General features: G+C 41.0%; 3 protein-coding genes across 21 annotated transcripts in view; 1 reads left to right on the top strand and 2 right to left on the bottom strand.

Annotated features, from left to right (window-relative positions):
- Positions 1-104: 104 nt before the first annotated feature.
- hspa5 (heat shock protein family A (Hsp70) member 5) lies at positions 105-3793 on the bottom strand. Its single transcript, XM_088434967.1, has 9 exons — positions 3629-3793; positions 2986-3144; positions 2674-2905; positions 2402-2539; positions 2211-2323; positions 1725-2115; positions 1370-1607; positions 1121-1288; positions 105-1030 (listed from the first exon to the last, which is right to left on the bottom strand). The coding sequence occupies exons 2-9, from the start codon at positions 3120-3122 to the stop codon at positions 474-476; spliced, it is 1974 nt and encodes a 657-aa protein (XP_088291093.1). The 5' UTR covers positions 3123-3144; positions 3629-3793; the 3' UTR covers positions 105-473.
- Positions 3794-5504: 1711 nt separating this feature from the next.
- On the top strand, positions 5505-19919 carry golga2 (golgin A2). 5 transcript variants are annotated; one of them, XM_088435375.1, is made up of 28 exons: positions 5505-5594; positions 8556-8711; positions 8863-8931; positions 9440-9583; positions 9770-9816; positions 10303-10366; positions 10462-10518; positions 10736-10816; positions 11179-11217; positions 11297-11359; positions 11993-12086; positions 12184-12290; positions 12401-12459; positions 12566-12707; positions 12795-12884; positions 12981-13088; positions 13404-13491; positions 13914-14056; positions 14133-14351; positions 15017-15130; positions 15252-15476; positions 15551-15650; positions 16164-16255; positions 16767-17007; positions 17474-17641; positions 17898-18004; positions 18073-18253; positions 18631-19919. In XM_088435375.1, exons 1-28 carry the CDS (start codon positions 5505-5507, stop codon positions 18867-18869), a joined length of 3327 nt encoding a protein of 1108 aa, XP_088291501.1. In that variant the 3' UTR covers positions 18870-19919. The 5 variants fall into 5 exon arrangements, with proteins under 5 accessions (XP_088291501.1, XP_088291502.1, XP_088291503.1 ...); XM_088435376.1 differs by having other exon boundaries at positions 5511-5594; positions 18634-19919; XM_088435377.1 differs by lacking the exon at positions 8863-8931 and having other exon boundaries at positions 5511-5594.
- Positions 19920-20185: 266 nt separating this feature from the next.
- dnm1a (dynamin 1a) overlaps positions 20186-26437 on the bottom strand; it is a 37474-nt gene continuing 31222 nt past the window's right edge. For 4 of the 15 annotated variants that reach the window (XM_088435326.1, XM_088435329.1, XM_088435325.1 and 1 more), the window contains 6 exons: positions 26116-26227; positions 25935-25949; positions 24959-25129; positions 24644-24885; positions 24339-24530; positions 20186-21122 (listed from right to left, as the gene is read on the bottom strand). In XM_088435326.1, the coding sequence (XP_088291452.1) occupies positions 20978-21122; positions 24339-24530; positions 24644-24885; positions 24959-25129; positions 25935-25949; positions 26116-26227 (877 nt within the window). In that variant the 3' untranslated portion in view covers positions 20186-20977. Of the gene's footprint in view, positions 21123-21256; positions 22067-23080; positions 23118-23475; positions 23513-24338; positions 24531-24643; positions 24886-24958; positions 25130-25934; positions 25950-26115; positions 26228-26437 lie in introns of those variants that run through there. The other 11 variants (XM_088435337.1, XM_088435331.1, XM_088435336.1 and 8 more) reach the window with 8 other exon arrangements.

The raw sequence follows: 26437 nt of genomic DNA, 5'->3' as shown, positions 1-26437 counted from the left end.
ACATGGAAAACACGTATTATACTTTCAAGTGAACAACTTGCATGAATGTTAATTGGATCATCATTAAATCATTGCCTGAACAGAAAAAAGGAAGCAACTTCAACTTATTTTGTAACAAACATTTATTTCAATGTCTTTCCAGAAATACAACCAGATTTCAATAAATAACTTTTAGCTTTGAGGAGCCATCAGGCAGCCTACACATGAACATCGGCCCACCCCACCCCACACTACAACTACTACTTGATCCGCACCAGGACTGCCTGAGAACAGCAGCAGTGAGCCTTGAGTATCCAGGCTGACAAATCTCCGCCCACTGGCGAAGAAAAAACACCTAACGAGCTGAAACTCGTGTCAAAGTCTTTTGTGGAAGTATCAGTTTGGCTGCCCCTCCCTTTCTTACAATGAGTCCCATCAGTTCAATATGTACATCAAGGTCTTTTTGTTTTTTTTCCAAGAGGCATTCAGCCTGATTACAACTCATCCTTGTCTTCAGCGCCCTCTGGTGGCGGGGCACCCGCACTGCCATAGAGCTTGCTGATGATGGGCTGCACCACCTCCTCCAGCTCCTTTTTCTTGGACTGGAAGTCTTCTATATCCGCCTCCTGGTGGGACTCCATCCACTCAATCTTCTCTTCAACGGCCTTTTCAATGGTCTCCTTGTCTTCATCGGACAGCTTGCCCCCAAGCTTCTCCTTGTCCCCGATCTGGTTCTTCAGCGAGTAGGCGTAGCTCTCAAGCTCGTTTCGGGCATCGATTCGCTCCTTCAGCTTCTTGTCCTCGTCGGCAAAGCGCTCTGCGTCGTTCACCATGCGTTCGATGTCCTCGGGCGTCAGTCGGTTCTGGTCGTTTGTGATTGTGATCTTGTTCTTGTTGCCCGTGCCTTTGTCCTCAGCTGTGACCCGAAGGATGCCGTTGACGTCGATTTCGAAGGTGACCTCGATCTGTGGCACGCCACGCGGGGCAGGAGGGATACCGGTCAAATCGAAGGTGCCCAGCAGGTGGTTGTCCTTGGTCAGGGGACGCTCACCTGAAACATAAATTAGTTCAATTGAGATCTTGTTGCTAAACTGCCATTTGGGGATCAATGTGTACAAACGGCCCACGGCTTGAGACTTACCTTCATAGACCTTGATTGTGACAGTCGGTTGGTTGTCAGAGGCTGTGGAGAAGATCTGAGACTTCTTAGTGGGCACCACAGTGTTCCTGGGAATCAGCTTGGTCATGACTCCTCCCACAGTCTCAATACCAAGAGTAAGAGGGCAGACGTCCAACAGAACCACATCACCTGAAATGCGAGGTAGCGATGGTTGTGTTAATCTAGCAAAAATAAAATAAAATAAAGGTCATTATCAATGTGACAGCTTACCGGTGTCCTCCTCTCCGGACAGAACGCCAGCCTGTACAGCAGCGCCATAGGCGACAGCCTCATCAGGGTTGATGCCTCTGGAGGGCTCCTTGCCATTGAAGAATTCCTTCACCAGCTGCTGGATTTTGGGAATGCGAGTCGATCCGCCAACCAGGACGATCTCGTCAATTTCAGACTTCTTCAGGTCAGAATCTTCCAACACCTTTTGGACTGGTTTCATTGTGGACCGGAACAGATCCTGGAAAACAAACATTGAAAAAATTCATGATTTAAGACTGACACTCATTACCACTCTAGGAAAACTAGATGCTTAACGTCTATCTTTTGCAGTGAATGAGTCAGTAGGAGAACTTACCATGTTGAGCTCTTCAAACTTGGCACGAGTCAATGTCTCGGAGAAGTCCTCTCCCTCAAAGAATGACTCAATCTCGATGCGGGCCTGGTGCTGAGCCGAGAGCGCACGCTTTGCCTTCTCCACTTCACGGCGCAGCTTCTGCACGGCGCGGTTGTCCTTGCGCACGTCCTTGCCCGTCTTCTTCTTGTACAACTTGATGAAGTGCTCCATGACACGCTGGTCGAAGTCCTCGCCTCCCAGGTGGGTGTCGCCATTCGTGGCCACCACTTCAAACACACCGTTGTCGATGGTCAGCAGGGAAACATCAAAGGTGCCGCCGCCCAAGTCGAACACCAGGATGTTCTTCTCGCCATCTTTCTTGTCCAGGCCATAAGCAATGGCAGCTGCAGTTCTGCAGTGGAGAGAAAAAAAAAAAAAAAAAAAAGACAATTCAGGACAAAGCAATAAAATAAAAAGGCAAGCATATCATTTGTCAGCAAAACTTACGGCTCATTGATGATTCTCATCACATTGAGACCAGCAATGGTGCCAGCATCTTTAGTGGCTTGACGTTGGGCATCATTGAAGTATGCAGGAACAGTGACCACAGCGTGAGTGACCTGAGATAATACAACTTCATTACAACATTATCTCTCATAAGAAAGAATTGCTGCATTTAATGTATCCTTTTTAGGTACCTTCTTGCCCAGATAAGCCTCAGCAGTCTCCTTCATCTTAGTCAGAACCATGGCAGAGATCTCCTCAGGGGCAAATGTCTTCATCTGACCACCACCAATGTCAACCTGGATGTGAGGCTTGCTCTTCTTGTCATTCACCTGAAAAAAAAAAAAGACAATTACCTGTTAGTAAATGTATATTATGTAGTAGAACAATAACCAATTGTTGCTATTAATATTTAACACTGATACATTTAACTTGTAATGTGGGTGTATATTTAGCACCACAATACCTTGAAGGGCAAGTACTTGATGTCTTGCTGCACAGAGGAGTCTGCCCATGTGCGACCAATCAATCTCTTGGCATCAAATACTGTGTTCTCTGGGTTGGAGGTCAGTTGGTTCTTGGCGGCATCACCAATCAGACGCTCACCCTCACTGGTGAAGGCAACGTAAGATGGAGTGATGCGGTTGCCCTGGTCGTTGGCAATGATCTCGACACGGCCATTCTTGAAGACACCGACACTGAAATGGGACAGAAAATTTAAAATATTAGTTAAAAAGATTTTTGATTAATCATTCCATTTTTAAAGGATTCATCTTACCATGAGTAGGTGGTCCCCAGATCGATTCCGATGACAGTGCCAACATTCTCCCTCTTGTCGTCATCGTCAGCATACACGGTGCTGACCACCGCCAATAACAGCCACAAAAGCTTCATTTTGGCTCTTTTATCACTCATAAAACCTTGAGAAAGAATAGAGCTGCAAAAAAAGGAGGGGCGATTGTCTTTGTTAATGACGTAGGCCCTTAACTGCCAACTTGTTCAGAGTACGCTAGCTGCACAGGACAGACAACGATCGAGCAGTGGATCGACGGAAATTTAATTGAAATAAACTCCTATACAACAAAGTCTTTGGTTCAAAACATTTTTTTGCTACAACCCCTAACTCAGATTTACATTTATTTTCCCCAAGGCCGGTAGCTAGCTAACCGGGTTAGCATGCCCGGTAGACCGAAAAGGGTTAAAATGTTAATTTATGATATTGTTCAGATTTAAACTGATAAAAAGTGGATTAATACGTTTTAAAATGTCAAAGTGGATCAAAACAGCAGCTGCACTAAACAACAACCCGACAGAACATTTATTAAATATGTAACAGTACACGTGCAACGTTATTGCGTTTTTTTTTTAAATAGAAAGGAGTTCCGTTTCCAAAACATGTTCACATAAAATGTGGTACATACCTTAGTTGTAGGATTGAGAGTTAACTCGAAATGCTGTCAATAGTTATCGCTCGTTGTAAATGTGTCTGTATTCTCGTCTAGTGGATGTAATACCGAATGAATCAAGCGCTGCTCCTATATAATCCGTCACCGCTTTCCAATCGTGGAGGCCAGCGATTGGTCAAGAGGCTACGCGTTGGAACGCACTGATTGGTTTCCTTTGGCACGCTGGCCAACGATGATTTGCACGCAGCACTGGTCTGCGACGTCAAGTCGCAATAGACACTGATTGGCTGGTCTGGAAACGTGGTTCGCGCAGTTACACGCCACTCAAAACGACTGGCTCTGGTGTGTTTTTTTTTTTTTTTTGGTCAACGCCATAGATTTGGTTCCACATACCAAACGTAATTACCTTTTCTATCAAAGATGACTCACTTTTGTGACTGAATGTAATATGAACATGTCAGTTACAGTGTATTATGTGTTTGCATTTTCTTGCATCAGATGATTTGTACTGATGACCAGTTGCATCATATAAGTAGAAAATCAAAACTTAAAAACAAACGGGACACATAAAAAAAAAAAAAAAATATATATATATATATATATATATATATATATATATATATATTTGATTAAATGTGAAAAGTGAAACCAGGCTAAGGCTGGGTAAAGACCGCCAATTTACAAGGAGAGAATGAAGCTTGCACAAGATTTCAATTCTTCCGGAAAATTCTATCAATTGAAAACTTCTGGAAAAAAACAGTGCAATTAAAAAGACAAATGTTTTCAGGTGGAATTCACTTTTACTGCAAATATCATGTATTTAATTTATTAATATAAATACTTTATAATTCTATTTTATAAAAGGTCAGTTTGAGGCCAAATGAAATCAATTAACATTAACATTTACACAGGGCTCAAGCTCGACCCCCAGGGGTACCCAGAAGGAGAAGCAACTTGGATGGATGGATGGATGGATGAAATGATTTGCGCAAAGAAAAAAAAATAAAACACCAGACATTGTCATCACCCTGTACAATGAACATACTTAAAGGGACAGTGTGTAAGATTTAGAATGTTTTTTTTTTTATTAAAAATGAATACATTAAATGATTGCAAATTTCAAAAACTTGATGCAAATGAATGTGTTCTTAATGACCAACAGTGTGTTTTAAATACAATCATAGGTCTCGTTATCATTAAAGAATATTACATGGGGGGGTGGCACTTCTCCCAGGGGTGGCCATGTTTGTTATAGCTAAGAACAATGGTAAATGCTGTCTGTAATGAAAAATAGTCTAAATCTTACACATTATCCCTTTTAAGTGAAGTGACAAACGATATAATGATGATGATATACATTGAATTAATTTAGTAATTAAACGTTAATTCACCATTGAAATAAATGGCTTCTCTCTGTGTTATTTTATTGTTTTGTTAAGTTATTTTGTTTTTGCGCATATTTCATACTGACTTTGAATATGTTTAGTGGGTCTATTTAGTGTCGTAAAACGTTGTTTTTTTTATACTTGAGCAAAATTACATTTTTTTTCTTAGTTTTTTTTATTAATGTCTTTTTACAGCTGGGATGGATGGACGGCTGAGCAGATAGATGATAGATAGATAGATAGATAGATAGATAGATAGATAGATAGATAGATAGATAGATAGATAGATAGATAGATAGATAGATAGATAGATAGATAGATAGAAAGAAAGAAAGAAAGAAAGAAAGAAAGAAAGAAAGAAAGAAAGAAAGAAAGAAAGAAATGTCTTGGTGAGTATAAGGGGCTAATGCATGAATGAATGGAGGAAGGATGGAGAAAAAATAAGCTCCCTAAAAAAATGTTAAGTGCGCCCCCTAGCGACTTGGACCCTATCAAACAACAAACTGATGACGTGGTTCGTCCGGGCCTTTGAATTCCACAGCAGCAGGATGGCCGACCAGAGCAGGCAAATAAAACTCGCTGCAGCCAAGAAAAAGGTAAAATCGAATACGATTTCACCCGGTGCCGCGTCATTTAAAGCGCCTCTTGTTTCCCTACGTTATTTGCTATTTTGTTACGATTGTATGAACGTGGCAATGGCTGTTTCATTACACGTCTTCCGATCGCCATGGTCGACGCTTATCCCGGCCTCAGTTGGTCGTCTCGTGCAACGATGCACGGGAAAGCCCGAGGCTTTATTGAGGCCTTCACTTTCTCTCCCAAATACTGGCAATCGATGTTATGACCAAGTGTCATAATTTATCACCGGACGCTTTCTAAATAGTGTTTTCATTCCAGGCGTTCAAGTTTCTTTTTCAGCTGACGAATTAATGTGTCTATATTATCGAAGCATGATGTGCTAACTTAGCTAAAACGATATCAGCAATAAGGCTAAGTAAGTAATCGCGATGCAAGCGCGCTACTGTTTTGTTTTTTGGGGGGCGGTGTTTTGTTACTTGGTTTTTCTCGTAAGTTCCAGCAAGACAGAGAATGACCGGGAGTGTTTTGACAGCTGACTACCCCTTCCCTGTCCCACAATATGTGCTTGGTTAAGGCGTGTTTGGTCATTCCAATGTGGCCTTTACGATGTGCGACATTGCCTGTTAGGAAGTCACATTTGCCCAGATGGGCTATTTTAAATATGTATTATCTGATTGCGCTTTAAATTGTTCATTTTGGAATGAAGAGTTTCCCAGCATTCCTTCTGGTTCGCCACTACGGAAGCTTCGAGCTGTCAGTGTGGAGTAATGTGTTTTTGACTGGCAAAGTCATTCGAAAATAATTGTTCATACGTTTGAGCATTTAAATGTGTTGGAACGTACATGTAAATACGTTTAAACGTATTGGTGACCAGAATACGTTCCGACGTCGTTATGGTCTAAAGCAGGGGTGTCAGAATTCGTTTTTGTTGTGGGCCAAATTATAGCTACAGTCAGAGGGCCGGTATTATAATGAATTGAAATAAATTTGCAGTGTGTTCGTCACACATTTACCTAGTTTTGAAATCAGAGGCCGTTAAAATCTGTTCAAAAGAGAGAGATTGAGAGCTAAAAATGCTTTGTTTTTTTTCCCTCAATTTTTAAAAGTTAAAGTCAATTTGCAAATTTGATATTTTAGCCAGAAACTTCAAATCAGCATTTTGCAGGCCACATAAAATGATGAGGCAGGCCGAATCTGGCCCCTGGGCTTTGAGTTTGACACCTGTGATCTAAATGCTAAATACAAATCATTTTCTTCCCATAATGCTGTGGGGTATTGACTTGTGTAATTGCATTCCCTGTGCCATTCTGGAATAAAAACGTACAGAACAGATGAAGCAATAAAATGATAAAAAAATCAAATGGATTGATAAAAAGTATGCCAAATGCTTTAAAAATAGTTTTGCAAAAAAAATGCTCATGCACAAGTCAATATCTCATGGCATTATGGGATAAATGCTATGTTTTTAGCATTTAGCTTACAATTGTGTTTGAATGTCAGCAAGTCAATCAAAATGAGTCAAAAATGGTTCCTCCAAATAGGAAGCTCCATGCTTCCATACACTCCTATGGACCCAGAATGACAAACTTCAAACCAGGCTGACTATATTTTTTTTAGCTGTGGGTTACCTGTGTAGAGCCTCTTTTGAAACGTGATCATATGAGTAGAATGAACATTGTTGGAGACTGGATTGGGTGCATTCTTACTTGCATACTTGTAACCCAGAGTTTCCAATCTTATCACATCCTTCGCTGTATAGATAGATTCATTTTAATTAGATTTTGTCAGAGACAAATAAGTTTTGGACGCTGTAGCATTGCTGCACTTACTTTACTTATTTATTACAACTGGAAATGCCTCTAAACATACAAACACAACAGAAAGATAGCAGACAACAAAATCCACAGACACAATTTAATTAAGAGCCATAAGCCAAATAATGTTGAAATATTCTTTGGAATAAAACTAGCAAATCTAAGAACAGAAAATTAATCTAATAAATGTGAACTAGGCACCTTTGTGAAACAGTTCTGTCAAATAAAGCTAGTAAAATAGTTTTTTTTTTCCGCCATGAAATAATTAAAACTATTCCTTTTGGGTGTGAAGATTTCTTAGGCTGTTTATGTTGTGACAAAGGAGCACTTGTAGAGCACGTTTTCATAGCTCCCCCTCTGCAACGTCATCTCGATGGCTTGTACTCCGAATGAAAAAAATATTCAATGAGCCAGTAAGTCATTGGAATGCGGCATCAACAGATGCTTAATTCAGCATGTGCTTGTTGATCATCATAATCTTCCACTCTTAAGCCTTTAAAAAACCTGAAATTGGTATTGGTGAATCGCTGAATTGAGCTTTTGTTGATGTTTAGTTCCAGTGACTGCCATAAAGTGCAGTCCGAGAGAAAAAGTGTTGCAATTTTGCAACACTCTGCCAATGTCAATTGGTGAGCCATGAGCAATGGAACGATATGTTTACAAAAACTGCAAAGGTGAATTATACATATAATCTCACGTCTGTCCAAGCAAAACCTGTAATAGAAAAAAAAAAGTATGTTTAGAGTGACTTTTAAGAACAACCCCAAATTGGCTGGGTTTATTCCTACTGATTATGGGTCAAAGGTAATTTCCTTGGATTTGGTGGCGTTAAAACAAGAGATGCGTGATTTCACATCAAGGCCTGGAAATTGATATTTCTATAAATACAGTGAGTTGCAGTTACTGGAGTGTCATGACTTAGAAAAATAACTGTTGACAAATGGTTTGCTCATGACTCATTGCAACGTTAACGAGTAAAAACTATTCCACGGACAGGGATTACCTGAAGGTATAATTGCTAATGAACTAGCAAATGAGGACAAACAGCATCAGAAGCAGACATTTGGGCATTTCTAGAATTTGTAGATGGTTTAAAATGCAGCGAGAGAAGTGTTCATTTGAACTAATTTCCACTCACAATTGTTTTTCTCATGTGTTGTTCAGCTCAAGGAGTTCCAGCAGAAGAGCACTCCAACCAGCGTTGGAGTAGAAAAAGGAGGCAGTGGAGTGTTTGGCAGCGCAGGAGCCAAGAAGAAGAGGAAAGTAAAGGGACCCAACCAGTACGATGCATCATTGATTGACAGAAATTCTCCAGAAAATGTAAGCCTAGTCATGCAGCATCTCTGCATTTTCGCCGCATTTCCTGTTCTAAGACTTTTCTGACAAAACTTTCTTACACTGTATGCCGTCTTATGCTTTTGTATGTCATTCTCAAAATTTCCTCTCTTCCATGTCTCCCTCATGTTTGTAGTATGATAATATTCTCAAAGCGCTTAGTCAAAGCAATGGAATAGTCCTTCCTGGGTATGGCAAAAGTCAGGTGAGCTCTTTCTATCCTTGCCTGCTTGACTTTTTTTCTTTAAGATTTCCCACCATCTGTGACCTCCTGCTCCTCTCCTGCTTCATGTGTTTTTTATGACTTAAAGTGCTCACATCTCCATTCTGACCGACTTCTTCTCCTCTTTTTTTTTTTTTTTTTAAATGAGGGGGGCTTTTGAGTGTGTCACATGTTGCAGAGAGAATGTGCCCAGCTTGCGGTCTTGAGAAAATGCTGCATTTTACATGTATTCCCCTCAATTCTCTCTCCTACCACTCTTTGCTGAGCATTTCTTATTGTGTGCTTGCTAGACATGGTCCAGTTTGTGCTATTTTGGGCAGGCTGCATCCATGTCCTTGTCTCAAAATTAGGCTGGCAAAGTGATTTGTCTTTCATTGTCTTACATTACAGGAATTGTCTGTGCACAAATAATCACATAAAAAAAATCTGCTTTTTTTTTTTTTGTCGTGTCATAACACTTATGTATCCTTTTGTGTACACGCTATCTCAGACTGTAGCCGACGTGGAGACCATGGAGTCCTCGGCTCCCTTACCAACGGCCGAGCTTGATCGGCACTCACCCCTGTCTAACGCTACTAGCACTAACCCCACTACTAACCTTCAGAGTGTCGGAGACCACACTGACATAGCGCAGGTGTGTTTCACTCTAACTCTTCTCTCTGCCGTGCAGCGCTGTAGCTTATTGGCATTATACGGAACCTACGTACAATGCGTAGTTTGATTGATCTTACTTACATATTCCACGTTTAAAAGTTCACATACAGTCAGTTTAGTGCTGTTATATATTTGGAATGATATTTATTCATTTGTCTTTTTGCAGGACTACCCTGACACCAATGGCACTGAAAATATAGCAGAAGATAATAGGTAAGTTACCTTATTTTATTCAACTTAAAGGGTTATGTAAGGTATATGTCATACAGTGTCATGCAGAAAAAAGCTGAATAAGTTTAAAGAATAATTATGGCTTCGATTTAAAAAAAAAAAAAAGGCACATGGATACTTGAAGTTTAGAAAACAGTGTTTCAAGAAATGGTGATGAGTATGAATATTTCAAAGGGGTGAACATTCTCATTTTACACTCCCACTACACACATGTGCTTGTATGCTATTTGTTAATATTTATTTCGGTGCAATTTTTGTGAATAGAGCCTGACTGTTTTCTTGTAATTTCAAGGTACGATATACGTTATTAAATTATTCTGAGTATGTTTTTGTGTGGATTCCGTAATTATTATTTTATTGTGACAAGTCCAGCCACTAGTGGTCTTACTCTTTGGCTGTTTACATTAAACTGGCCATGCAGGAGAACACCAAAGTGGATTTTTTAAAAATGTATGTGTCATCCCACAGAGAGCTGTCTTCCACAGAAAGCCTACGACAACTCTCTCAACAACTGAATGGCCTGGTTTCTGAAGTATGTTTCCCGTTAGTCTCTGATCAACACAAATCTGACTTAAGCGCTTGAGATTTTTTTTTTGTAATTAGGTTCATTCATTTTTGTGATTTCAGTCTGCTGCGCATGTGAATGGCGACAGTGCCCCATCTTTTGGCGAGAGAGAATCGGACGTATGACAGAATGCTCATTAATTTTCCACACTATTAATCACCTTTTTTTTTTTGCACCACACACAAAGATTCTATTGTTTGCCCTGATGTAAATCATTTACAAATATTTCTCCTTCCCTATCGTAAACCTTTTATTTGTCTTGTGCAACAAACACTTGATCTGTCTCTTACTTTTCCCCTCCCGTCTTCCTTTCCCGGATGCATGTGTACACGGTAGAGTCGATACCAGGAGCTGTCTGCTGCCCTGGAATCCAGCAACTTAAAAAACTCCCAGCTCAATACCAAGCTTGATCAGCTGGTAAGAAGCTGTGTGTGTGAGTCTTTGAATGCCGCAGTGCACGAACTGTTTTGCACGCCACCTTTAGTATTCCCACTAAAAATATTACCTATGCATGTAAGTCATGCAATTTTTCACCCCTCTGCTTAATGCATTTCTGCAAATTGTAACAAACGTTTACTGAGGTATTTCCAAAGCCTGAGAGGAAAAAAAAAATCCTCATCCGAATTACCGGAAGCTTTATAAAGTTGTTAGTTTAGTTGTACAAAAATGACCAAATAGTTGATGTTTCTGACACAAACTCAGTTTTTGAGATTACAATACAAATGATGGGATTGTGTCACGCTGCAGTGATGATGACTTGTATTCTTTTACTTTCTCAGGCACAACAATCTCAGGAGCTCACAAATCAGCTGCAAAAGGTCTTTTCCTATTCATCTTCACTCCTTTGTCTCATCTCACTACCAGATATTAACAGCATTTGCATTCCTCTTCATTCAGGAGCGAAAGGAATTTGAACAAAAATTTTCCAAAGAACAGGGAGCCATGCGGGAGCAATTACAGGTAAATTCTCATGCCTCTCATTCTCATGTGAATGTAACCTTTGTGTCAAGTAACGTGTATTTCCAATATCCCATTGAGACCCACCCTATTTATTTGTGTACATGTAATGGACATTTGTTTTTGGTCTACAGTATATCTTTTGACACATCTGAACTATCCTACTAAGGCCTTTCCAATCATGCCTCTTGTATTTGGGCGGGATGCATTTAACTTGGCAATTTTGCTGAGGAAAAATGAACACATCGGTGGACTCAAATAAATAGGCTGGGTCTCAGGAGGATATGGCTAACTTCTCTAATGAGTGGCCTCTGCTCTAATAGCATAGCATGACATCTGTAATGAAATTGAAGTTGTAGTTTCAAGAAAAAGAAAACATTCTGTCGCATAGTTCTTAATTTGAAAAAAAATATCAATAGGATTATTATTACCATTAGATTGCAGGCGTTCCCAGCAGTTGAATTATTAAACTGACCTGAATCACGAAGCACAGATGTTTGTTTATGCTTTATCTGAACATGAATCTGCGTTTATTTGGTAAGTAGGCCCGTCTAGATGAAAGTGTAATTACATTGCATATGTTGTGGTTAAATTGAGGTGATCAGACAAAACGCTGAAAGGTATTTGATCCCCAAGGTTCACATTCAAACCATTGGCATATTGGTGTCAGAAAAATCGGAACTACAGACCGCACTACAGTACACACAACAGGCCGCGCGACAGAAAGCGGGTAGGTGTTTTTTTTTTTTTTTTTTTTTTTTTTTTTAGGATGATTTGACTATAACAGACAACCTCTAGCCTTTCAAAAACACAAATCGTTTGCTCAGGAGAAGCAGAGGAGTTGAATAGCCGTCTGCAATCAACGAAGCAGAGAGTGTCAGAACTCGAGCGAACGCTGTCATCGGTATCGACTCAGCAGAAACAATTGGAAAAGGTAGTAAACACTGAGGTTACGGCAAATGACTTTAAATTAGCATACAGTAATTGCCAAAAATAATAAAGGCATTGCACTGTGACTCATGTTTTCGCTCTTTTTGTCTTCAGCACAACAAAGAGTTAGAAAAAGAGAGAGATGCCCTGAGGCTAGAGGTATTTAGACATAAGTAAGTAAGACCTTGATACAAAAGATGAATCATTGTAGTCCTTTTCTATCCATCATAAAAGTCCAAATACTTTTTTAAAATTTAATTTTTATACATGTGTTTGCAGCAATTTGAGCGACGAGTCCAAACAGCAGAGTTCGGAGCTGTCAGAGCAGCTGAAGCAGAGAGTGCAAGAGACGGCAGCATTGCGACTGGAGGTGGAAGATCTCCACAAGCGGCTCGAGATCACCGACCTCATGTTGCAGCAGGTCAGTTTACGTGTACACTTGAGACTTTGGTCATAGATTGGAGCATCAGTTCTTATATTGCTTTCTTTCTTTGATTTGTGTGTCCAGTGCTCCACCCAATCGGATCCTAATAGTGCCAACCAGCAGATCCAGATACTGCTAGAGGAAAAACAGCAAATGGAAGTGCAAAATCACCAGGTTCAGGCTCCGATGAATTTGATTAAAAATTGCTACTTTTTCTTTGTAACAATTTACCGGTAGATTTTTAACAGCTTCTTGTTATTCATTTTGTAGCTGCTGGAGTCTGTAGCCCAGCTGAAGACAGAGAGGGACTGCTATGCAGAACAAATCCAGGAGGGGGGCCGCGTTTGGAAGGACAAAACGGAGCAACTGCTAGCACAAGTAAACCACACTGATATATAAAGAAAATGGCCTTACGCTCCTACGTGTATATCTAATTTAAAATGGTTCCCAGTCATTTTAATGTGATCAAAAGGACACCATGGCGCAAATAATGTAGAACATGTTACACACAGAAACATAGTTTTGTTTCAATGAAACTAGTCCACCTCACAACATTAGCAAACATGACTGAGTGAATAATGGAAGATAGATTTTCAAAATGTATTTAGGAATGCCTAACCGTGACTATCCTGAGATTCACTATACAAAGGCCTTTGTTTGAACAATGTATTCATGTCCGTGTCTGTTTTGAAGGTGTCACTGGTTGCAGAGGAGCGAGACAAAAACATTGAACGGGTTCAAGAACTTGAAGCTACAATCACAGAACTAAAAAATGCTGCAGGTAAGGTAAAAGGTTTATTTGAACCTACTGTTCTAACTACAATTTGTCCTTGATTTACTGTACTTTTGTTCTTATGGCAGCGGCAAAACCCAAATTGGAACATGCTGTAGTTTCACTAACCTTTTGCTAACACATTTGTAAAAACTAAAGCTAATATTTTCCATATTAATATAATTCTCTGTAATTCCACATAAGTCTGCTTCCTTTCTTTGTTATTCAGCCACAATTTCTCCAGAAATTACATTCACTTTTAGGTCATAATTATACAGTAAATGAAATGAAACAATTTACCTTTTTTGATGTTTCATTTGTTGTCTCATTATGTCATTATCTTAACACTCCAGACCTTTTTTTTTTTTTTTGTAAACCATAAAAGTATGTCAGGATCCCAGTAGCAAATTCTATTTCTTCTTCTCTTCCAGCGTTACTTTCCCAAGAGAGAGAAGAACAGAGTTCCGCAGAATCTCAGTCCTCAGGCCCTTCAGAGCGCGAAATTGCTCTACAGGACGCACTCAACACTCTGCAACAGGAAAAGGACTCTCTGGATGAGCAGTACCAGTCGCAGGTGGGCGACGATACGCCGCAATTGTTTCCCTGAAATATTTCAAAACATCTTTCAAGATTGCAATTCCTCCTTATAGCTGCGCGACAACGAGCAGCTGAGCCGCCTGTGCTCGGAGCAAGAGGCGCGACTGTCGGAGCTGGAGCAGCAGGCGGAGAGCCAAGCTCAGGAGGCCGACGACCGTCGGCGAATGCTGGAAGACGTTCAGTCAGACAAGGCCACCATCAGCCGTGCTCTCACGCAGAACCGAACGTTGAAGGACCAGCTGGCCGAGCTGCAGAATGGCTTTGTTCAACTGGTGAGTTGTTTTTTTTTGTTAAATCATCCATTTTCCAATGCTAAAAAACAAATGCTTAAACTGTCGCTATTTAATTGCCACATTCCAGTTTACTTGGAGAACGAGGCGTAGTACACCCTAGATTTATTTTCAATTGATGAGTTTCAAATGTTAAAAGAATATCGCCTTCCTGTTGTTCTTGGACTGGGCACATTTCTTGCTTGACTGGTTAATATTTGAACACCTAAATCCGAGCCACTTTAGATTGTTTGTAGTGATAGGTTATTTTCTGAGAAAATACAGCCCTAGTGCTTTTATTGGAAGAGATTTCCTCTATTTCGGGAAGCCTCGTGTCTGAAATGAAAGCCTGCTAACTACTAAATCTGTGTTTTTAAGCACACAATACATTTGGTATTCGGCCAATAGGTGGTGCACCAAGACAAGCAATGAAGCCATATGAATGAAACCCCACCCAACTGGAAATAAAATCCCAAATTTAGATATCCTCTGTTATTTGGGGACGTTTCTCTCCCATGCCGCCATTGCAGCACTATGTATGTCTGCAAGATAGGTTGGTTTAGAGGATATTTTTAGGCAACCTACGTATTTTTAAAATTGACCTGACTTGGTCAACTTTTCCCCCCCACCCACACGCAGTTGAAATATTTGTGTCTAATTTTGCGTAGTCGAACGAGAACATGGAGCTGACCACCGCCATTCAGTCAGAGCAGCACGTTAAGAAGGAGCTGGCACGCAGAATGGGAGAGCTTCAAGAGCAGCTGCACAATGTGAAAGAGCAGGTTTGGTCTTCTACGTTTGAGTTTTCCAAACTGGAAATCAGTGTCCAACATTGTTTTTGTTTTTACACCAAACATTTAACCACAGATGGTATTGTTAATTATCGCTGTCTTTTGCCATCAGCTGGAAGAGAAACACAAGGAGTCTCAAGGTCTGGTCGAACAGAGGGATCAGGTAGCGGCGCACCTGCAGCAGTACTGCGCCGCCTACCAGACGTTGGTCTCAGAGAGAGAGCAGCTCCACCGGCAGTATCTAACGCAGAGCCAACTCATGGACCGACTTCAACATGACGAGTCCCAGGGCCGCACGCAGCTGGAAGTCAGCCAGAATGAACTCAAGCGAGCACAGGTATGCAAGCGTGCGCCTCCTACTTCTTCTCTTGTGAAATAATGAAATGGATGACCTCCTTTTCCTTATTCAAGGAACATTTGGATAATTTGGTGAAAGATAACGAGCAATTGAAGGCTGAGGTGAGGGAGCTGCTCAGTAGTTCAGCTCTTGCCATGGCGCCCAGAGATGAAGGTTTGTTCTCTTACTTTTCATTGCCGTTGTCAAAATGTCTTCCTGGTGTTCTTGTATTGTGTTGTCCCTGATCTGTCGCCATAGCGATGCGAAAGACGTATAGCCATCGGTAGAATATATTGGAGTTCAGTTGATGCTGTTGATACGTTTAGGCCAGGGTTGTCCATTTTTTTTTTTTATCTGATGGCCACATACAAATAGATAGAAAAACATCCGGGCCACATTAATGTTTTATTTCTATTATAGAGAATAAATCATGCAAGCAAATCCATTCTTGAATGATTGTCTATGTAAAATAGTTAATTATAAACCTTTTAATTACTTTTTAAATTAGCATTGGAGGCCATGTCAAATTGTACTTTCCAGTAGTTGGCCAGGTAGTTTTTTTTTTTTTTTTTTTTTAAGCAAATTAACATTTAATAGTTGAATAGGTACATGTGCTTGGGGAAACTGCATAATGTGAAATAGGGGCAAATACAATTTCACAGCGCTATATGTCATCTTTTTGTTCAGGTGACGGCGTGGAAAGCCAGTTGCCTCAAGAAAGTGTGACAGAGTCGTCCTCCGTTATCATTCCACAAGACTTTGAGAGCCAGAAAGAGATGGTGAGATTATTTACTTGTTCTTTTTGGTTTTATGTTTACCATTGGCTAAATTACTTGTTTCTTTTTTTCCTAATAGTGTAAGGAATTTAGGAAGGCAACTACTTTAAAGACTTTCAGGACTTTAGATGATTACTTACCAGTGAACTGCACCTTATTCATTTGTGTCCATTGTTTTGGACATTTGTTTACGGTCTACATCTTTTAATGAGTGACCCTGCTAAGTTCAAATGTGCTCAGTAAAGAACATCCTGGCCTTTCAAATGATGTCTCATGTGCTTGGGTGGGATGCAGTTCACTTTGTTGTCTTGCTGCGACAAAACTGGCACAACAGTGTAGACAAATGACAAATGATACGTTTTTTTGGCCTTGAAGAAATTAATTTAAAATACATGTTATGACCTTCTCAAACAATAAAGGGGACCTTCAAAAATGCTTAAAGCTTTGCCATGTGTGTCTATTTATCATGCATGCGGCTTAAGCTTCTGATTTGACTTTCTCACCGCCTCCGCAGGAGCAGTTCATTCGCGATGCCTTGTCTCATTTGGAGGCCGAGCGCGACGAGGCCAGGAGGCTTCTGAGGGAGGAGCGGCGACTCCATGCGGCCGCAAAGCACCAGGCCGCCGTGGCTCTCAGCCTCCAGGAGCACAGCCACCACCACGGGCATGATGATCACCACCATCATCATCATCATCATGAGCAGGAACACACTCAGGGCCAGCACAGTCACTGTGATCACAATCACCAACATTCAGGTGAGAAAATATGAATGTATATGGTGTTCCTCTGGGCGCTCAAAGCCGCTGTACAATGGCAGAAAATATATCACGTAATTCTTTGGTATGGAAAAAATGACATAAGTGACTTGTTACGCTCTGAATTTTCTTCAGAGTTCAGTTCAACATTAGTATTCTTTCTTCCCATTTACGATCACTGACACAATACTTTGGAACAAGATGGTTGCAGTTACAGGTGGCCTGATTAGCGAAACTGACGTCTGTCAGCCCCTCTAATCACCACTCCTTAAGATCTGGTCTCAAAGTACTGTGATGCCACCTATTGGCCAGGAGTATTTACTACATGATTATTCTGCAACACACTGCTCTCACAGCCAATAACGGCAAATTGGATCGTTTTCCGAGAAGCCCCTGACTATATTTCATGGAATAGGAAAACTGTCCTAAAGTCTGCTAATGCGGAGAATGAACCACTGTGCTCCAGATGGCGAAGGAGGAGTGCCCCCGGAAGTTCATCAGGCGTTACAAACGGCAATGGAGAAGCTCCAACATCGCTTCACTTCGCTTATGCAGGAGAAGGCTGATCTCAAGGAGCGCGTGGAGGAGTTGGAGCACCGCTGCATCCAGCTCTCTGGCGAGACTGACACCATCGGTGAGGGGGAGTGCTTTGTTTCTGCCGCAAAAGCGGATTCACGCTGCAAAAAGTGCCCAACCAAAAGCAAGAAAATAAATATAAAAAAATTGGCAGGTTTTCTTGTTTCAACTCGCTCAAGGCAGCCAGTGCTATACAAGACAAAAATAAGAATGTATTTCTTATTATAAGCCTTTTATTTTCTTTCTTAAAATTGCCTTTGGCTGCAGCGTAGAACATAAAACTCTCTAAACGTTGCTGCCGTTTTGATTTTCAGGAGAGTACATTGCCCTGTATCAGAACCAGAGGGCAATCATGAAGCAGAAGCACCAGGAGAAGGAGCATTACATCAGCATGCTGGCTCAGGACAAAGAAGAGATGAAGGTAAGAATGATGTGACCTTCTCTTTGGCGGTGACCCCCACATCCCAATTTTCTCTACCCGTTCACCAGGCCAAGCTGGCAGAGCTTCAAGACCTGGTCATGCGGCTGGTGGCCGAGCGCAACGACTGGTACGGCAGATACGCCGGCGCCGTGGCTTCGTCGAACCCCGACATCCTTCCTGTCGGCGAGGACCGCCGTCCCCTAGAACAGCAAGCACATGGAGAAGACCTAAGTGCTGGCAGTGGAGCAGGTGCGCCTCAAAATTTATTTCTGACGTTCTTTGGAACGATGGCATGATAACACCCACACGTTTGTACGGCTAACTAACTTTAATCATAAGAAATAATTTCCGAACCCTTACAATAACACAGGAGTGTCAAACTCATTTTTATCGTGGGGCACGTTGTACTTTCGTTGTAGTTTCTGTCACACTGACCTAGTTGTGACCCGTGACCTAACCTCAAATAAAATCTAAGTCTCACCTATACTCTAGAAGGCAAGTCTTGACCCAGAAAAAAAAAGGTCTGAACTTCTGGGGTCCACCAAAATGGTCCCCAGTAAAACCTGGGATTTGGTCCCCACCTTGTGGCAAAAATCACGGGCACGCACAATGCTCTCTCTTCCCAGAAGCCATGGAGATCATCCCCCTCTCCGAGCCCACGGCAGGCCAGGAAGCCCCCTCGTCCCAGAGCCCGCCCCCCGCCGAGCCCAAGGACGGAACGGCGCGGCAGATCATGCAGCTGCTGCAGGAGATCCAGAACCCGCAGGGGCCCCCGCGGCTGCCCCCCTTCATGGGCGAGAACCCCTGCATCCCCTTTTTCTACCGTCCCGACGAGCAGGACAAGGTGAAGATCCTGGTGGTGTGAGCCCGCAACGTCGCCCATGCGTGTATTTAACAGCACCCAAAATGGCCGCCGCCCCTTTTTCCGTACGCTCAAGTGCAATAACAGGGCCTCGCGTCTCCTTACTTGTAACACATCAGGATTGAATGTACTAATTATCAAAAACTGGAGTGTGCTTGGGAGAGGTGGAGTCTGATGTATAATTTTGTAGAGTGGATAATAGAAGTTAATTGCACTAAAACGCTTTGTACAAAGCTCGGAGATGGAAGGATCCTATGACGCCTCGGCAGCTGAGGGTGCCTTTTTCAAGGAAAGGTTGGATGATGGAAGAGTTGTAGTTACTCAACACCAAATTTTGCCAAAATGGTCTATGTACTCAACCACGAACCGAATTGCTCATATTCTCCGGGGCAGCCATGCACATACATCCTTTCCCATGCCAAAGGTAGTCGCATCTCTTCCTTATTCATCTTGTTTTCATTCTGTTACTTTCCTTCCAAACATGTCATTATTTCAACATTCTTGTTTTATGGGAGCGGTTCAATCATATCAGGGGTGTCCAAACTACATCTGGGGGCCACTAGTGGTCCGCTGGAATATAAACATAATAGATTGATTTTAGCGGCTTTAATAAATCAAAGTGGCCATTGCGGCATCATGTTTTGTGGGTAAAAAGTTTGCACACCCCTAATATTTCTACAGATAGTAGGGTGATATCTCTTTACACTGTTACTTTGTGATTGAAAGTAAGGAGCTGAGAGGATGAGCAGTAATCATACAAATTTAGTCAAGTGTATATACTGTAAGTGTGTATTATATTGTATATTCATGTGGCCGGGTGTGTGTATGTGCGGAAAGAGATGGTTAGTGACTGACTTGCTGACATTTAATACAAAGTATGATGAAAAGAGAGGACATATACTATTTATTATTCTTATTTGGAATGATTTAGTGTCTCAACCAATCAGTTTTGGATGTTTGAGAAGCGAGCGTTGAAAATGAAGAAAGCGAACGGATTTGTTGGCTTTGATTTTTGGTTCCCTCTACTGAATAAAAGTGAATGAGCAACGTGAATGTCCTTTTTTCAGTTTTGAAGTGCTGCAAATTAAGATTAATGTAGCGTATAAGTAACATTTTTTAAATTTTAGATTCAAAATGTATTTTGGTCGTCAAGACAAACCAGGGAATATTCAAATTTGATAAAACGTCAATTAGAATTTACAGAACATTTTAATGGGACAAAAAATGTCATCCAACTCTCGAATGACACGGACTTAATATCAGGAGCAATTCTAATGGCAGTAGTAAAAATAATGAACAAAAACAGAACAGGACATGAATCTGTTTTCAATACGCTGCAGTTTATTTCTATAGGTGAACAGTAGTCCTGCAGGGTGCAGTCATGGTTGCATCCACATTAACAGTACATTGCCTGCCGTTGTTGCACAGGTGCAGGAACGAGAAGGAAATAAAACAACAAATAAATCTCTCTGCTACACCACAGGATCAAATATCGCACCCAAATCCAATACATCAATGCGGTTTTGCCTTAGATAGAATAAAGTTCATACAGTGCACACTTTCTTGAAGCGGGGTTGGCTAAAATGAGGGTCCCTGGTTCAAAATGGCAATGGGTCTTTTCTCAAGAGGGGGGGTGGGTGGGGTGCTTTAAAACGGTGAAATGCACAACACATATATACAGAATAACATTAAATACATGTCCATTTTAAATGTTCAACTATTTGTAAATCACAAGTTAGGGTGTAAGTTTTGTTAAGGTGTTAAATGCACAGGAGTTAGAAGAGGAAATGTGGGGATGGATTTTACTGATTGAGGACATCACCGGTTGGAAGGGCTCCAAAAATACAACACGGCACAATCCAGAGTAAAGAAAATAGAAGGAGAATGGTGTACATGGAAAGTAACCTCTCACTCACCCCCGTGACCACTGACAACAACAACAAAAAAAGCAGAAAAAGAAAAAAGGGGCAGATCATCACTTTTTTTAATCATGAAAAGGTAAAAGATCATTTAAAAAGGGGCAATACAGGAGGGGTCCAAGCACAGAAACATGCTACCATATTGCACTTTTTATTAATATCCCGCCTTGACAAGGTAACAGTTTCATTCTTTCACCCGAGGATCAAAAATGGTGCTTGAAAATGAGGGGAGGGGCTTCCTGCATTGCATAGCTTGTGTTCAAGAAATGTGGAGTCATGACAGGTGAGGGGTACGAGGTCTCTTCTCGAGTTCGGACAGCACCCATTTGACAGCCTGCTGTGCGTAATGTAAGAAAGAAGACCTCAGAGGGTGATGTCAAACTTCGGGTCAAAAATTCACTCCACAACATCCAGCAAAACTTGAGATACAGAAGGAACTCAGATGTTTTTCTTTTGTGTGCATTTTTGTTACCCAGTAATGGCCCAGAGGTGTGAGATTACCTTAGAACCAGAAATGGTGGCTTATGAGTATTCAGAGATGGTGGTGGACCCACAAGACAAATACACAAATTAATTTTGGACCGAGTGGATGCTAATGTAATTAGCAAGTAGACGCATAATAGGTAAAATTGCAAGCAGTAAAGTCATAGAAAAAATACGTGTGCATGTGTAAATTCTATAGAACATTGGCATAGCAACATTGATTTTTTTACCATGTTGCAATACCAGTGAAACACCACTAAGTGACAGTATTTCCCTTTTTCAGTTCGATGAGTAGTCGTGACACAGTTAACTTCACTTATGCATATGACAACTTGCTGGCAAAAGAAAAAAAAAGACACTTGCGTCACTTACACTATATTATATATTCATTTCATTTGAATGGAATCTGTTTTTGTCATGCAGCGGGTATGTATCTGAAATCTCTTATCAGGTGAGTAGTTTTGCTTTATTTTAATTTCACGATACTGCAGTTAACTTTACGTGTGCATGCCAATTTGGAAAATGTAACTTGAGTCATACACAGCCTATAATATATTCACAGTTTATTTCAATTGGGCCTTTGTGTTATATTGGGCCATGCAGCAGGTATGTGTAGGTATCGTGCATGGGTATGGTTGCCAGGTGGCGCTATTTGAGGGTTGGAGGTAGAGGATGAAGGCACCACCTCAGAATAAGAAAAAGATGGAGCCGTCGGCCCGCAGAGGAAATACAGAAGAATGGGAAGAATGAAGGACAAGCTTGGAGGTCTAGTGGGTCGGTGAAGGCGGGGGTCTGCGACTGTTGGGAGGGACACACAAATAGGGCAAGAGGGGGATGCACACATTGGGGTTAACGTTCGCTCATTTGAAGTGTTTAGAGCACCACTTCTGTTGAAAACATGCATTATAAAACACAACACCTCAAGGAAGAACTCGGGATTTTGAAAAAAAAAAAAAAAGTTCATACCACAACAACCATCTGCCATTAGTAACCCTCACGCCTAGTAATAAATGCTAATGCGAGAAGCTGGTTAGCATAGCTTAGCTTGACGCAACTTGAAGTCAAAGGAAATCGCTGGACAAAATGTAATGTTTGAAATCATTTTACTTTGCAACACGATTCCAACAGCCTACATTGTAGCGCATACTTGCATATCTTAGCTTAAAAGTTCCTCAATGAAATAAACTACTTAAAATATTCATTTTATATATATATATATATATATATATATATATATATATATATATATATATATATATATATATATATATATATATATATATATATATATATATATATATATATATATATATATATATACAATATCTTTTCTAATCATCCGTATGTGGTGTTTGTGACGCTGAACCAATACCAAAAATGGGCCGAGAGGTGAGATATTTTGTCTAAAAAAATCTTAAATCACAGCTCCAAATTAAGTGTCTCATTCTGGTTAACCTCGGAATAAATCTGAATTATGTAAGCAAGTTTTGTTTGGTCAACATTTTCCAAAATGGTTGCTGAAGGGGATTGATGGGGAGGCAAATGTCACACAGAGGACTGTGACACAAAACACCAACAAAATGCACTCGAACGGTTAAATCTTTTTCAGAGGAGATTAATGCTAAAATTCACGCAGCACGCATTTGTTCAATTGTGTGTGTGTGTGTGCTCCCATGCAGCACTCTGAAAAGAGAACAAAAAAATGAGTGAAGAAAAAAAATGAAATGAAATGAGAGCAAAAGGGGGAGGAAGAAGGAAGAAAACGGCCGTGGTCGATGCTGACGATGAAAATGGAAGACAGCACCAACATACCAGAACAGTTAGTCCTCATGGGTCAGTGATAGTGATTCTGTGGAAAGAAGTGTGGTCGAGTGGCGGTAAGAAAGTGGTGGTGAAAAAAGAAAGAACGACGAAAGAGGGATGAAGAAGAAAGAAACAGGAAGTTACAGAGAGGCTCGAATGATAGAAAGCTAGTTTGACTAAAAATGAGACAGGCAAAGTTAGTGGAGAAAAAAAAACAGATTTTGTGCAGTATTAATCCTCATCCATCATTCTAGTCATGCTTAGAACACACAGCTTTAAATACAAATACATTTAGTGAGGTGCTTGTGATGACAATCTAAAGACAAGGACGTGGTCTTTGAACTGCTTACAATCTATTTGCTCTATTTCTATGTCAGACCAACGACTACTCTGGTTTTGTTTACCTCCTGCATGCCCTCATCCGGGTGTCTTCACATCCCCCTTAGCAACACAGAGGATCCACGCCAGTTTTTTTCAAACATTCTTTACAACAATACTTTGGATGTTCTCATGAGAATTTAGTCGGAAATCGTGTAAAAATTGGCCATTAAAGAGCATTTTATATTAAATATAAAGAATGAGAAAACTCAACCATACATTACAATATTGATATTTGGCGCCCAATACAAAATAGCAATTTAATTTAGAAATTAATTAATACAAACTTGTCCTCTAACTAGGGATGTTCAAAATCGTTTTTTTTTATCCATACAAACTCTTAGATTTTGAGTATTCACTGATACCAAGTACTAATGTCACTAGTACGTTTGATACACACATTTATTGAGATTTCATGACACAAATAGAAAGTTCATGTTATTCTAGTTAGGAATTCTTTAGGTTGGGAGCATAAAACTGCTCCAAGATAACATGCGGTACTAGAATAGGCTGCCTTTAGTAGTTCTGATACCTTGAAATAAGGCCAGGTATCGGCCTAAGATCACTACTTGGTATTGGTACTCACTCATCCCTTCATATATGCCTTTTAGTGTTTTCTTTGGACTCGCATCAGGCACTTTTTTTAATTGGTCAATTGGACACTGATGTCTACATTTGGCCTAGCAACATGTGGCCCGGCACGAAACAAACAATTGTGTTATTTTGTCATCCTGTGGCTGCAAGCTAAAATTCTACATCTAATGTTTTCAGAAATCATCATAGTGTATTACTGTTAGAGTTCATTAGTCGTGTTCCATTTTTAAACGAGATCCAACAAAATTCTGATGTGGACAGAGAAAGGGAAAAAAAGCCTTTAGTTTGAACTCACCTGGGCACACTTGGGGGTGCGCGGTTTGGCCGAGAGGGTACCGTGGGTGGCGGTCCGCTGTAAGGGTCTGGGGAAGCCCCTGGGCGGGATGGTACTGGCGGTCCCCCGGCTGGGGGAGGCCCACGAGAGCCAGGGCGAGCCGGGGGCCCCGGGGGCGCCCTGCGATTTGGAGTCGGACTTGTCGCCGGAGACCTGGAGGAAGGAGAGGACAATAAAGACCCTCCAGCCATCTAGTTCCTTGTCTTCTACTGCTTACGTTAACAAATCAGACTTCTGAATCGAACAAGTCGTCGTTGATCCCTCACCGTCCTCCGGAGCCACCCCGCTGGACCTGCAGCCACGAGTCGTCCACAGGTGGCGGCATGGCTGTGGAGACGGTGGACGTGCTGATGTCGCCGATGATGTGGAGCGCCTCTCGCAGGGCGTGATACATCCTCAGCATTTCTTCACGGTGATGCGCCTGCTCCTGAGACTCCTCCATCAGTGTGTTTTGGTCGCCGCACGAGTACAACTGAGCCAGCAGCTCAGCATTTATGAACTCTTTACACTGGACAGCACAAGATAATGTTACCGTGTGCTTCGAAAATGTTCCTGGCGATCTCCCGAAAAGGAAAACTGACGTTATTAATCATGAGGTGCATAATGGTCTTGGGCATCAGGTCGCGGACTGTTTTGTTGACGATGGCCATGTAGGAGTCGACCAGGTTGCGAATGGTCTCCACCTGACGCTCCAGCTGGGGGTCCATGCTGTTCATGAAACCGTCAGAGCCGTTTTCGTCACCTGCGTCGCTCTGTGCAGAAACAGTGGGGATTTTTAAAAATGGTTTATTCCTTTTTTTTTGTCACAGCAAGCGTGAAAGTGATTAGCCTTTACAGTTATTGTAGTAGTTATGCCTTTGACAGAAAGATTTTATTTGGTTGATATTCACAGCGATGGATTGAGATAATAAACAGGAATTTAGAGTTGGAATTGTTTGCCAATCTTCACCTTATTCAATAAAATTGTGTATTCTCCAAAGGGTTATTGAAACTACAGTCATAGAACACTTTTGCCTCTTCAGTTTGTTGTTCAGTTGAAATGATTGCTACAACTAAAGGCACATTTGGTTGGACAAATGCAATAATGAGAACAAAAAGAGTCCATAGAAGTTTAATGTAAGTGTTGATATCCACCAAATTTATGTGATTTTTATGTATATATAATAATCCAAATCAACTACATACCAGACATTAAAATGTACTTTTTGGAATGTGGAAAATTCCTAAAGAAACCCGCAGAGAAAAGAACAGCGCCAAGGTTTGAACTCCATAACCTCAGAACTGTGAGGCAGATGCCCTAATTACTACGTGTACACCATGCTGCCTTTACTTTTTATTCTCAAATGCATTTTGTGTATTATCTCCCTTCTACAGTTTATTATTTTGAATTGTTCATTTACAAAAGGATTCACATGCAATTGCTGCTTGACAAAATCATGGATATTGAATCAGCGCACATTTCACTACAATTTATAAATGATATACTGACAAAAAACTAGGTCAATTGCTGAGAATAATGCAAACTGATGAATCAAGATGTCAAGGAAAAGCACGTACCTTTCCTTCCTTATCCTACAAGGTCAAACAGCAATGATGAAAACAGACATTGATAGAAGACAAAAAAAAGTCACATTAGGGACAGAACATCACTGACAAAAGCAACTTCAAACGAACAAATGATACAAATGGCGCATCATTAAATTATGTGGTTATGATGAATGGTGTAATGGTGTGTTACCGTGACGCGTTCAGGGTACACGCCGGCTCGCAGGAAGGAGGCCTTCCATGCATCGACGTCTTCCTGACTCTCGCAGGCCAACTCCAGCTGCCGGTAGTCCTTGTACACATTTCTGCATTTTACATATGGTAAGAATTAACATCCATCAACTTTCAACTTGTAGATATGCAACGTATACACACACGACACTTCATTAGCACTCATTGCAACGAGTTCTGAAACCACATTATGGACCACCGCAATCTTTTGGAGTTTCCCAAGCTTTGACTTATGCGAGTGGATCAATGCATGACTATTGATTGCATTCCTTCACTAGTGATTG

Source organism: Hippichthys cyanospilos, chromosome 15 (genome assembly GCF_059441005.1).
Source record: "Hippichthys cyanospilos isolate Australia breed blue-spotted pipefish chromosome 15, RoL_Hcya_1.0, whole genome shotgun sequence".
In the NCBI taxonomy this organism is placed as follows: domain Eukaryota; kingdom Metazoa; phylum Chordata; class Actinopteri; order Syngnathiformes; family Syngnathidae; genus Hippichthys; species Hippichthys cyanospilos.
This window is presented reverse-complemented; position numbering and strand designations above follow the sequence as displayed.

Coding starts and splice junctions, on each gene's coding strand:
- golga2 (XM_088435375.1), top strand. CDS start 5,505: ATGACGTGGTTCGTCCGGGCCTTTGAATTCCACAGCAGCAGGATGGCC. Junction 11,360..11,992: donor CCATGCGGGAGCAATTACAG/GTAAATTCTCAT, acceptor TTGATCCCCAAG/GTTCACATTCAAACCATTGG. Junction 12,708..12,794: donor CCGACCTCATGTTGCAGCAG/GTCAGTTTACGT, acceptor TTGTGTGTCCAG/TGCTCCACCCAATCGGATCC.
- hspa5 (XM_088434967.1), bottom strand. CDS start 3,122: ATGAGTGATAAAAGAGCCAAAATGAAGCTTTTGTGGCTGTTATTGGCG. Junction 2,540..2,673: donor TCAAGTACTTGCCCTTCAAG/GTATTGTGGTGC, acceptor TTTTTTTTTCAG/GTGAATGACAAGAAGAGCAA. Junction 1,608..1,724: donor AGTTTGAAGAGCTCAACATG/GTAAGTTCTCCT, acceptor TTTGTTTTCCAG/GATCTGTTCCGGTCCACAAT.